At 33.9% G+C, this 14,319-nt stretch overlaps 1 protein-coding gene across 1 annotated transcript in view; it reads right to left on the reverse strand.

Annotated features, from left to right (window-relative positions):
• COBLL1 (cordon-bleu WH2 repeat protein like 1) overlaps nucleotides 1–14,319 on the reverse strand; it is a 169,710-nt gene that overhangs the window by 3,960 nt on the left and 151,431 nt on the right. Inside the window, 4 exon segments of the mRNA XM_017889521.1 lie at nucleotides 4,177–4,353; nucleotides 6,234–7,804; nucleotides 11,672–11,766; nucleotides 12,791–13,025. Of these exon segments, the coding sequence (XP_017745010.1) occupies nucleotides 4,177–4,353; nucleotides 6,234–7,804; nucleotides 11,672–11,766; nucleotides 12,791–13,025 (2,078 nt within the window).

The following is a 14,319-nucleotide window of genomic DNA, read 5'->3' on the forward strand; positions in this document are numbered from 1 at the left end:
ATAAGGAACAAATAAGCTATGTTACATTCATAAAGTCAAATACTATGTAATCTTAAAAAGAATAGTACAGATATATATATTTAACAGCTTGAAAAAGCTTCAAAGAGACATTTGTTTATGAATGGATTTGCAGAGTATTCCATTTTGTAAATTAAATACATTTACATATTATAAAAGTGGCCTAGAAGCTTACAGAGCAACCTATCAAGAATGGCTATTTTTGAAGAAAAATGACATCATCTTTACTATTTAAAAACTTGTTTACTAAACTTTTAAACAAAAGAAGCCATCACTAGAATACTAGTTTATAAATTCTGAGGGCAGAGATCTTATTGATTTTAATGCCAGTTTATACCAACTTTATATCAATATTTATTTTAGTGCCTGGGACAGTGTAGTACTCAATAAATATTTCTTGAATGGAATATGGTAACTTTTTACAAACATTCATAAAGAAAAAAGAAGGTATCACTTGAATGTTTTTGAATGAGGAACATATTATACTTATAATACAGATACTTAAAAAAACATTTAAGAATTTACTGATGTGAATATCTACTAACTGATTGTCTACTCTTGAAGTTTAAAGAATTTTTAGGAATTTCACATAGCTTTATTTTTTCCACAAGGAATGTAACTATGAAAATTTCTATCATTTACATTTACTTTAAAATGTAGAAATCGCTGCCAACCTGAAACTCTGGTTGTTCAAATTTAAACTAAGGAAATATGAATTTAAAAAACTAATTAAATAAACAAAACAAGCCAGCAAGATTCTGTATGACTTACCCAGTTTTTTCCTTCCCTCCACCTTCTGTTGAACCAAAGATAAGTCTTACATTTGAAAACACTTAATACATAGTGATAAATATCAAAATATGATTCACTATTTTCAGACCTTACTTGTAATGGGGTAATAACTTGATTTTAGTAAATCAGAGACTATCAAGTACTGAAAGCCAAAGTTGTTCTTATGTCAATACAGGCCAAGGGTAATGAATTAATCTGTCTTGTTCTTTGTAAATAATTTGCTGATTCATATATAAATCTTAACATCACACAATTTATAACATACTGAGCTCGATTTATTAATGCTTTACATGAAGAAAAGACTAATCTCTGTGACTACATGGGGTTGAGTAGGGGTAAGGTGTGCAAAAAAATTCCTTCTGAAACATGAAAAAAATGGCATATTTATGACTACATTTACACTAGAACAGTCAACTGGATAATTGTTCTATTGTGAACCAACCATTATAATGAAGGTTAATTGCCTGCGTATGAACCAGAGCCATAAGACAAGTGGGTACCTGGAGTTAAATTGAATATTTGGGTGCCAAGATATAGAGAAACACAGAGCCAACTTTCTGATGAACAATCTAAACTTACCATCAAAATCACCAGAGATTTTATTTGGCAATACAATTGTTCTATAAAAGAAATGTCAGAATTTAAAAGAAACTAGAAGAAATCTTCAGTACAGAACAGAAACACAGGACTTAAGCAAAGATCACAAGAAATTAAGAGCCTGCCTGTGCCCATTTTACTTCCTTTGGCAATTTTTTGAAATAGAATATATATATGTATATATATATATAGAAAATTCACTAAATGTAAATACGTAGCCCAGTGAAAACAAACATGCTTATAATGCACCACTCATGTCAAGAGAAAAAACACCTCCAAGTTCCCTATTAATCTTCTTTTAAAATTGTGGTATTTTCTTCATCATAGATTTTAGCCTTATATTGAATATTTTTATTGCCTTACAATAAATAACATTTATATGGATTACTTAGCTTTTTGATTACTCCTTAAATTGTGTGCATGGCCTACCTCAATAAGCCCTCACTGACCCCTTTTCTTCCCCTCTGGAAGTAATCAATCACTATCATAAGTTTTGTAATTACTTCCTTGCTTTTAAAAATAACTGCCGCTTATACATGCATCACTAAATAATGTAAATTAGTTTTGTATGCTGTCAAACTTTACGCATATATATCTATTTTTGTGCACACTATTGCATTTTACTATATTTTGTCCATTATTTGAATATACTGCTATTAATTCTACTAATTGGATATTAGGGTTATATTTATTTGGAGTTTTTACAAATAATATTCCATGAACATTCTTATGTGTGAGAGTCCTGGTACACAATCACATTTTTAGGGTATGTAACTAGAAGTGAAAAGTACTGGTCATGAAGTTTGTATATTGTGAACTTTACTAGATACCACGTCCATTTTTAGTGAAATGAGATGGATTATAGATGGAATTTTTATTTAAAACAAATTAGAATCTGGCACTATACTCAGAGCTACCAATAAGGTTCCATTGAAAGAGAGAAAATTTTAGATTCAATAGACCCTAAAGTAATTAGTTTTAAACAGGAAACAATTATAGGATAATCATTTAGTGCCCGCTTTTTATGTTGATTCATATTCAGCTCATTCTAGAAGCAATGAGAGTTGTCTGTGTGAAAGGACTGCCAAGTCAGGGCCCAACACACTAAGTATATAGCTGCTGGCCTGTATAATTCTGTTGGCCAAAAAGGCATTTCCAACTTAATGCAGTTTTCTGCAATTAGTTCACTGAAACTGATGAATATCTTCACTGACCTAGTATAAAGGCATCGCAATCAGTTTCTGTGTAGTAACTTGGTTCTCCCATGGCCCCAATATACCACTGTATCTCAGGACCAGGCTGTGAATGCACAGAAGACAGAGGCTTCATTTTATTCATTTTTGTGTTCTCAGTATCTAGTACAATATTTGTTACTTATGTGCTTTAAAAATGCTTGCCAAATTTATTGAACTGAGCAACCAGTAGTGCTTGGTTTGAAACTCATCCTTAATTCACAAGATCAGAAAGAGAAAATTTTTCATAAATGAGAATGTATAATTTATTAACATGGGCATTTATCCTTCTCTAAAATATAAATTTGTTATGACCGATGAAAACCAATTTCAATATTAAAAACTATACCAAATTGTTATGCTGCCAGGCACTAAAATCAGACTCTACAAATAATTTACAAAATTCAAATCTAATCCACTGTATTTCTTCCTTGTCTCCATGTTTGCCCAGACAAGGTGCCAAGTCCTCTGGGAAGGAATGGCTGTCACTCATACCTCCTCACATACACACCGAGGAAGTTGGCTTACACGGTCAAGTTTGGCCAATGTTGATACAGTTGAAAGGCCCAGAAAGCCTTTCCCCATTTCTTTTCCTATCTTTGTAGCATTCTGTTCCTTTGCAGATTTAATTTCTGTTGAGCTCAATACTGTGCTCAACAAGTCTCTTACTATTCTCTAAATGGCTTTTAAAACGATCACAGAAGGAATTCACACAATGAAATGCCTCAGGAGTTAATGGAATAATAAGTACTTTCCTTGTCTTAGATGTGGAGGTGCTTCCAACCAGGAGAATTAAGGGGAGAGAATTAAGGGGAGAAGGTTTAGGGAGAGGACTGTCTCTGGGGAGTCTAAGTTAAGTGCTGATGCCTTGTTCAAACCTTCACCACATCTTCTTCTCAGTGGATGAAGGGAATGCATGGAGGAAATTCACCTGAAAAGAATTCCCTGTGACACTTGGGTGTTTTCCTGAGAAAAGCAGACTTCCTCTTTTTATTCTACCCCACAGTAAGCAGGAGCTAGATAACTTTGGCAGGACATTAATAAGAATTGAATTTCTGCATTATTTATCATCTACATTCTCTAGATATTCTGTACTTTTTTTGGTTTAACCTATAAAACTCTTCCCTAAGCCTCACATATGGTAGTGACTAATCATGGCAAGAGCTATGACTACAAACTTGTAGGTTCCTATCACTAATTTACCTTTTTTGGAACAGGGAGGTATTTTCCAAAGAATCTTTCTTGAGGTGCTAGCATAATCTCTTAAAATAAGAGTCCAGGGCATTCTCTATATAGTTACATAAGAATGAACAAAATTCAAGTTCTGCACCTGGCCCATATTGTGGAAAACAGACCTGACATATTTTTCAAGTACATGTAAGACTCTGGAACTCTTTCAGCTTATACTTCAAATACATAAAAGAGTAACTTTGGGAATGCTATTTAGATTTACATGCTAGAAAATTTTTACCCTAAGTATTAGTTTGACAATGGTGACAATAAACCCACTGTCACCCATCTGATAAAGAAGACTTACCCTTTTCAATTTGGCAGCAGCCTCTCCTGAACGGATTGCAGTCAGCAAACTCTGTCGCATCTGTTCTGGGTCAGAGCTTTGGAATGTTAAAGAACTTTGTCTCATAACAGTAAATGATGGGCAATCAGTTGGAGTTGGTATTTGGGAATTCTGTTCATTATGTGCAGAGTTATTTTCCTATAAAAATAAATGTGAAATATTTATATGAATGCCAAGAAAAGAATGGGCCATTTTTTGCAAAACATTTTCATCATCCATAGTTCTTTAACAATCACCATTTGCCACACTGGTGTTTCAGACACAGCTCTGTTTCCTCACCCACTGAATTATCTCTGCTGCCAGAGCTAAGCTGGAAGATGAGGGCAGTATTTTCTCTTGAACTCAAGAAGCCAAAGAAGAAAAGTGGTACCACTCTTTGCTTCATAAATACATTGGTAATTTTATTGTTCTTGAATTAAACACTGCTGACTTCACCAATACACAGAATTGGTTAGAAAAGTCAAATTAAGATTTTTTAAAATACTACAAACTAAAAAATGACCCATTTTTGTGGTTTCAACATACTAGCTGTGAAATTACTATTTTAAAATGAGCAAAAGAGTCAAATAGACAATGTCACATTTGTTGAATCTAATAGATCTTCTAATAAAGGAATACGAATTACTATGCTACACTTAGTAGCTTATTTTGTATTTCTGGAAGTCACATGGACTAAGTGCTGACCATGTTTTATTTTTTGCCATGAGAATCAATATATAAAAGTTAGGAACTTCCAAACTGAAGAATCAAAAATTGAATTACGCTTCTCAGGAAGGCATATTTAGTAACTGATGTAACTGGCATATGTTATCAAGTAATCTTAAATGTCTTTTTCAAACTGCCAAATACATATCTTTACCAAAAAATGATGCAAACAGGGCTCAGGCAATGACTTAAAAGCTTTATTATCTAAACCAAGCTTCCATTGTTTAGGAACGGTATTCTAGTCCAAGAAAAATCACAGGCTTTGTGCCCAAGTACAGAATTAACCTCTATATCATACTTCTATTCCTGATGCTATATCAAAGTAATAAACATAAATGTAAAATACATGAAAAAATATTATTTAAGATATTGTTATACAATTATGGAAAAACATTTACTTGGCAATATGGTTAACATTCTTTTGCTCTAGGCATGTTTGAAAAAGTAATATTAAATACTTCTGGAACTGTCACACAAGTATGAATGTATTCTTTAAACACTATCAGAGTAAGAGTACACAAAGCATTTCTTCAAAATTGCATGAGGATTATCATAAATCGTACTGTGAATTTCATCTTCTCCTTTGACTCTATTATCTGAAGCTAGCAAAATACAACACTTGGTTGACCAAACACTAAGTCAACAACACTCCTTTTTGATAAATATTTAAGGTTAGACAGTGGTTAGATAACAGTTTGGTCAACATACATATTATAGTTGAAAGTTGACACTGACTTAACAAAATGGGGAATTAAGAAAATTACATTTTAAAACTCTGCTTTCAATTTATTTATATGTGAAAATGCACAATATATGCAAGCTGAAGTTGAGTGTATATGATGGAAATTACATAGCTGAGAGATGCTCAGTTATTTTGTCTAGTCTCTGATAATTGTTATTTTTCCATTTCATTAAGACTATTTCCTTTGCTATTACACAGTAATGTAAAATTGGAGAATAAACCAGAAGATTTAGACAAGTTAAAAACAAATTAAGATAACACAGGAAAATAGAACCATAAACTAGTAAATATACCATACAAGTGATAGGAGCAAAGAAACTTTAAACCATTTGCTAATGACACAATTATATAATAATGACCCTATAGCAATACCTAAACAAGTTATGTAAGTTATAACTGTAAGCAAATAATCAGATTTTATGTATTACCACTCTCTTCACTACAATAGCTTAATTTCAGATTAATATGAGTTCAGAGTAAAGTAGCACACAAACATATCAACATGCTTGTTAATCCCCATTAAACCATGTCACTAAATTTGAATACTTATTTTTAAAAAGGCTACAGTTACCTTATCAGACACACCAAGTTGTGGGATGTCCACAAATGTATTTACAGAATGAGTCTTCCCTTCGTCTGTGTTGGCTGGAGGTTGGACCGATGCACCAGCACTGGATGACTTGGTGCGCTCTTTACTGAAAGACTGTGACCTTTTCACTACAGCGAGAGCAAACGGTGAAGGACCAGAACTGGAGTATGGTCGTGGGGCACCAAAAGTTTTCAGAGTCTTCAGATTTTGTGTGGATACCTGACGAGCAGGAATTGTCGCAGGTTTCGGAGCTATGGGAGGAGGAGAGGCTTCAGCAGGCTTCTGACCGATGACATCATCATCAGTTTTTTCAACAAGGGGTTGTGGAACAGAGTGAGGCGTTTTATTTAAGGGAGAAAGAGTCTGCTCCGGAGAAGGCAGCATATCCCTTTCTGCCTCTTTATTTGTCAGTTCTTTTGGAGCAGGATTAGGGGCAGCATGGACACTCTTGGCAGCTGCAGATGTCACATAGTGACCCGATGCTCTCTTCTGCATCTGTAAAAAAAAAGAACTGGGTTTGGCCTGGGGATTAGAAGCCTGAGATTTAAATTTTGATTCCAAAATATTGTTTATGTCTTCCAAATTTGGTGCAAAAGGAACTGTGCCAGTGTCTCTTGTCATTTTGGGAGCAGGTTTCAGAGGACTAACCATGGCTCCATCAGGTGGGCTCACAGAACTGTGCACTTGATGCTCTGTTCTCAGGTTCGGCTTTGGTTTAAGGTCTGGCAGTGGCCCTTTTGGGCTTTCAGAAATAGCCGAATCTTCTGTTTGGATGGCAGTTTCTTTCACATTCTCATGAGTGTGCTTTTTCCCTAAAGCATGTATGTCCTGATCATCTTTATACCCTGTGGTTTCTGACTGCCAGTCTTTCAGTATTTCCAAGGATTTGGGAGGCACTATTTTATAAGTAGTCATTCCAATTTTGGGTATATACTCTCGTGTAATTTCATTTGAAGGTTTTGGCTTGGGATTGTAGTCCTGTCTATAAAGTGGATAATTCTTTAGGTAAGAAGCAGTTGAATTTTTATCAATCCTATCTATAGGAGGCAAAAGATCATCATTACCATGTGTACAAATTGGATCTTTTAGGGTAAGCGGATCTTCTGAATGTATAATTAGGGTGCCTTGACTCCTGAATTCCCTTGAGGTATCTACAGAATCTTGTGAACTTAAGGATGAGTGTTGAGTTGATATGTTGTTATTTGAAGTTTGCACACTTTCTTCAACTTTGGAGTCAGACAAATTATGATCTTGGTGTTTTCCATCAAAACTGTTACAAGAAGGGGTTGTCTGAATTGCTGCATCTTGCATTTTTGTCTTTTCTGCACTAGGTTGATTCAGTTTTTGATCTGGTACTGATGAAGCTGCTAGATGGTTTTCCTTGTAACTTATAGCAGTATCAGTTTCATGTGCCTGAGAGTTTGATGATCTCTCAACTTCCATATCAATGTCATTATTTTTGGCAACACCTCCTACATCGATTTCTGTTTTCTTCACTCCATTTTTCATATTGTCTTCTGTGTTCTTTGGAAAGACAATTACTTCATTTTGTACTATTGAGAGAAAAAAAATCATCAACTTAAATATATGAAAAAATAGAAAACCTCAAGCTTTTAATGCCTACTTTCTCCCACCTGAAATAGTTTGGTTTGAATTTGACAGATAACTTTCAACTCACTAACTATATAAAGGTAGGTAGTAGCATACAGAGAAAACAGTATGGGCTTTGGATTCATACAGACTGAAGTTTGGAATCCCTGGCTTAACCCCTGGCTTAACTAGTGTGGCCACAACATGTTAATTAACCCCTTTGAGTCTCAGTTTGCTCAGACAAAAAAAGGTGAAAATATGTATATTATATGTGTATCATTTAGATAGCATGCTCATTAGTATATTGACCACAATAAACACTCCATAGAAGGTAAGTAAAAACAAGTTTTTACTTCTTAGATGGCATTCTCCCATTGTTCATAATGACAAACAATAGAAACTGACAAATTCAAAAACTGTATTTTTCCTCTATTTTGACTGTCTTTTCTATAGCCCCTAGCATATTTATATTTTCATACCTAACACTAAAAGGAAAGGAATCTCAGGAAATGCAGTCAGTTTTAATGAAGGCCTTAACAGAAAACATCAAGATTTACAGTAAAAACAGAATCTCAGGCCGGGCGTGGTGGCTCAGGCCTGTAATCCCAGCACTTTGGGAGGCCGAGGTGGGCGGGTCATGAGGTCAGTAGATGGAGACCATCCTGGCCAACATGGTGAAACCCGGTCTCTACTAAAAATACAAAAATTAGCTATGTGCGGTGGCGCACGCCTGTAGTCCCAGGTACTCAGGAGGCTGAGGCAGGAGAATTGCTTGAACCCCGGAGGTGGAGGTTGCAGAGAGCTGAGGTCGCGCCACTGCACTCCAGCCTGGCGAGAGCGTGAGACTCCTTCTCAAAAGAAAAAAAGAACAGAATCTCAGTTGATTGTCTTGTTAATTAGGTATCTTTGCAGAAGGCTGTTAGAGGACTTTATTTTTAGTTATAACATCGGTGATTTCAATGCATGAAATCAGTCATATTGGTTTTGATTTTTCTCTGTTGGAAATAGGCATCCTTATTCTAGAGTCAGAGTCAAAATCAAAGTAGAGAAAATAACCTTCCTCTCCTTTGCACTACTTTTCCTCTTGATTCTAATTCAGACCTCCTGAAAACAAAAATCATTTGCCAGTCTCTAGGTTAACAGAGCAACAGCTTCCAGTCAACAACATGACGGCAAAGCACTGGTAGGAGGCACGTGGAAGGAAACAGGCTTTGGGGTCTGTACCACGTGCCTAGTACTGAATTAAGTCATTCCTCTGCTCCTCTATTTAAATACCCTGAAGAATCATGCTTCCTGCACGATCTCTGTGCTTATCTTCAAAACCCTAGTGGCCTTTTCACATATGGCAATAGTTTGCACAGCACAAGTTAAATGTGAGCTTTGGGGGTCAAACTGTGAAAGTATGCCAAATATTTCTCTATAGTTTTATCATTACCCACTTTTACTTATAAGGATGAGATGAAGTACACTGCCTAAAATGTAATGAGCTATATTATATAGTTTCTCTCTTAAAAAAAGAAAAAGAAAAAAGATATGCATGCAGAAAATATCATGTTAGGCAAATTTGTATACAAATAGTTTTTTTAAAATCTTCACGTTTTAAACTGTGCATGATTACAGTTATTTGGTTGTGGCAGTTAATATTACATATTGTGTTGCAAGATTCCTATATTAAATATGTAATTTTAAAATGGAACTCATTTTTATTCTTCCTAGATAAAATGCAACTGAGTATCAGAATACATATTATATACTTAGGTGAATTCTTTTCTCAATGACCAATGATTATTAACTATTTTGATTTACAAAATTAAGGACCCATGCTCTTAGGAACCATAGAAGAGGCATATTTCTGCCTCTGCTCTCAATTCACTTGTTTCATAAGTATTTTCAATGTTCATATGAAAACACTATTTTGAACATTGTTATAAGCATGGAAAATTTAAGAAACAATCTCTGGCAGCAGGAAATGAATCTAAATGTATTTCCTTCTTTTTTTATTTCTAATTTTCCACTGAATATACGTATTTCCCAGTTCACACAACAGAAACATTTTCCCAAAGAAAGTAAACCAATGTAAGCATGTATTTTACATTGAATCCCCTTTTAAAACCCTAATGTATTGGTTTTAGAATTATAAGTCTCTGTTTTCATATTTTGGTAGGTTACACCTACTTTACCACTGTCTAACTCTGAATTTCTTCTCAACATTTCATGATTACTTCCAGTGATTGGCAGTCCTGGAAGCCCAGAATCCATCCTCATCTACAACTGACAATGATGTTAACCAAGTGTTTATGAATGGCTAGATCATTTTCCAAGGATGGCCAGTAGAGGGAGAAGGTATCTTTTATACTATAGTGACCCTCTACTCAAAAGTGATACTGACGTTGACAAACTTACAAGAAGGTGATTTAGATAAGGGTAGGTAAAAAGGAAAACAGGATAAAAGTACTTAAAGAATAATAGACATTATTTACTTTTAGTTGACAAAGGTCATAGCAAAACAAAACATGTGCAAATCAAAATACCACATAAATGTACTTGTGACTCTGGCACTAACTTGACAACAAAATCTTAACAAAATGATTCAACTTGACTATTGTTTTAAAGAGAAAGAAGCAGCTTTTAAATCATAATTTCTCAATAGGAATGCTATTGCCATCATAGTACATGCTGTAAAAAACTGACTCAAGTGGAAAAGAATGAAAAACTTATTTGCTTTCAGATCTTCTCAGTATGATATCTCACAATGGTATTGAATGTGGGAGAAAATGAATCAGTAGCATATATATTCAAGTTAATGAACACATACCACACACATAAAATTATATATATATATATAATTATATATATGACATTGCGATTATCTATGTCTTATTCAAATATGAATACTACATCCCTATGTTTTCTAAATATCTTAACCTAGTTTTCTATATTAACATAATAGATTGAACTATGAGAATTCATAAGCCACTTCCTTCTTAACCCCTTAAAACACCATTGTGTATTCCTTGAATTTTCTATTTGCGTAGGATTGTTTTTCTGAAATTCAATACTAAGTACATACTTTATGAGTATCTCAGTATTCTGCTAGGTGCCATGAGTAGTGCAAAAATATCAAATGTAATTTCTCCGATCCAAGACTACCCAATTCAGTTGAGGAATCGTAAATATAGAACTACAAAGCTCCCAATAATCAAGTAAAAGAAATGAAATATGATTTGGATAAAAATTGAATGGGTAAAATAGATGAAAAATTATTTTTCAGGCAAAGACAACATGAATATATGCCTTATGATATAGAAATGAGCAAATGACATCATGAGAAAACATAAGTTGTGTTGATTTGAGGATGGGAACTGGGAAACAGTGGTAAATAAGGTTATATTATTAGATGATTTGGGCCTTGAAAAATCAGGCAGAAAAGTTTCATCCAAGGAAGTTAGATGGAAAAAAAGAGAAACAGATCACAGCTAGATGCACAGAGGAAACATTTTTAAGATCCAAAGTCTAAATTAGATAATTTCTATGTTTTAACAACAAAAGTAGTACACATGGTAGTTAAGGGCACACTCGAGAGCAATACTGCCCCAGTTTAAATCCTAGGTTCACCATTACCATAGTAGTTGTGAGACCTAAGGTGAGTTATTTAATACCTCTGTGGCACACAAAATGGGAATAAAAATAATAGTACCCATAATATCCGTAAATGAGGTAGGTATTAAGTGAGTTACAGGAGATTAAATGAGTTAATATATATAAAGTGTTAAGAATTGTCCTTGGCATATAATAAAAGAAAATGCTGGCTATTAATTTATATAACTCACCATTCTCTTGGTTTGGGCCCAACAACTTCAAGTTTCTTATACTGTCAACTACCTTCTTTTCATTGCTTGTATCATATACGATACTGTGTGGTTCTCTGGAAGATATAACATTGTATGTTATATGTTGATACTATTGAAACACACACACACACACACACACACACACACACGCACAATGAGAAAATAGGCAATAATTTCCAAAGACAGGTGGACTAAAACAATCATTTATTTCTGCCAAACCTCGGAAATTTAAAGCAGAGAAAAAATATAACTGAGAAGAAATGCTGCTATGACACATTAGCTTTCATATGGTGGTCCCATTAAAAAGAAAGAAGCTTGGTAAAATAGACACTTTTCCAAAACAGTGGCTTTATTTGGTTATTATCAGTTATTTGCCTTTTAAAGAAGAAGGAAATTAAATGAAACATTTTAGTTTTGCATCTGGCAAGGTCAACTACATAAATCAGAATGTAGATTGACCTCACTGATCTTTTTTTCCCTTTGGTGATAGAACAGTTTAATAAGGAGACAATCTCATGCAAATTATAATAAACCTCTGACATATATGGTTTATTTTGCTTGGTTGATTTCATCTTTATTCATGTTGTTGCATTTCAAACCTAAATGGACTAGACTATAGCTGTCCATTTCTAGAATCAAGCGGAAAATATATTCTCTGTTTCATAAAGTTGACTGCAAAGATAATACTCATGATTTAACATCATACTCTAATATGCAGAATTGTTTTCACATACCAGTGAAAATCCTCCAGGAATACTTCGTAAAAATTGAAAATTAAATATTACATTTAGGTCACATAGGTAACAGGCAAAATACACACACAAAGAAAAACTTTCAGTTTTGAATCACACAAATTAACTATTTCTCATGGTTTATCTGACACAGGGATATTAGAACTGTCACATTTGATTTTCTTTGAACATAATTACATGCAAATAAGTACTTCATTAATAAACATTCTTATAATAATGGTAAAAGGGATAAAGTCAAAACCAAAGGGCTGACTATATTTATGTTTAAAATATCAGATCTATATTTCAGAACACTAATATTAATTAAACAAACTGCCACCAACACCCCAGCACAGAGACTACTTACTGTCCATCTGTGCTTCTAGTTTCTTGTTTTTCTTCCATGGAGTTTTGTGAGAACTCTCCACTATCATTGCCAAGGGCTGAGTCGGGATCATTTTTCAGTGTATTTATTATATCAGTAGATACAAAAGGAATATCTTGTGACTTCAGAGAAATATTTTCAGCTTCAACTTTAGGCACTTCACTCAGTTCTTCCTTTTCATCTATCTCTTCAAGGCTATAATCAGAGCTTATTCCAGCTATAAAGAAATGCAGACATAATCCTAAATATTAATTTGCCTCATTCATCCTATGCAATTCTGGCAAGGAAGGAATTTTGAAAAATAATAATTAGTTGGACTCTTTTAAGTCCTGCTTCAAAAATAATAGTGAAATTCTTTCTCCTGGTGAGTAGTCACGTTAACATAAAACCAGATTATCTCAGACTTATAATTCTCAAAACAATTTGCTATCAATCTAGGTTTCATTCATGGTAGAGACAAGAGGTTATTTAATCTCATAAACTTCAAGTTAAATATTTCATTTAAGAAATATCTTTCAATTGAATGTTTTTTATACTCATCCAACAACTCAATAGTGCAAATTAAAGGCAAATTAATAATTTTAAAAGTGAAAACAAAAGCACATGAGATTTTGTATTGTCTACAAGGGCACTCATAAAATTTGACTCAATAGTTATTAATACCAACTATACTCGAGAATTACCTGAGCTCCCTTTAAAAATACTGAGGCTTATACCCTACTCCACAAAATCAGAATCTCTGATGGGTGGGGCAAGGGACTTTTAAAACTATTTAGATGATTCTACTATGCAACCTGAGTTAAAAGCCACTGACCTAGATGCTTAATTTTTAAAAATACAAACAGAGCAAGTATCAGACAATGAAAATTAAGTTTTATTCCTATCCAGTTTGATTCTCAGAGGCAACTCACTTTAACCATTTTTCCTGTATGTCCTGAGAAAGTGTAATATACATACATAGGCTGATAACTATACTCACATGTTCCCCTTTGTTAGTTTATTTAATATAAATGGAAGCATACTGTAGCCACCTAGCTTTTTTCTCCACTTACAATACCTTAAATATTATCCATATTAATATATATGTGTATACATAAATATTTTCAATAGCTGTGGTTAACATTTCATTGTATAAAAAAAATGTATTTTATCACCAACAACCAATAGCCAGCAGGGTAAAAGAGAAGAAGGCATCCCGAGCAGTTAATGTTCATGCTTATTGTCAAGATTAGCCGTGGAAGTAAATGGAAGCCAAAGAGTGAGGTTCTGGATTTTGCTAAATACAATTAAACATTTCCATGTACACCATAGTATCTGAATGAAATTTAATTTTATCCCAAGGCTGGGGCGTCTCATGGGGCGGGGTGGGTAGGTGGTATAGCATCCGATTATAGTAATCAGTACATTCAGAAAATTTAATTTTAACGTAATTCAATAAAGTACTTAAAATATATTTTAAAATTTTATCTCTAAGTATGTAGACAGAAAAGTGTGCTATTTGTGCTCTTTGA

The sequence above is a fragment of the Rhinopithecus bieti genome, unplaced genomic scaffold (genome assembly GCF_001698545.2).
Source record: "Rhinopithecus bieti isolate Rb0 unplaced genomic scaffold, ASM169854v2 scaffold_19603, whole genome shotgun sequence".
Classification (NCBI taxonomy): Eukaryota; Metazoa; Chordata; class Mammalia; order Primates; family Cercopithecidae; genus Rhinopithecus; species Rhinopithecus bieti.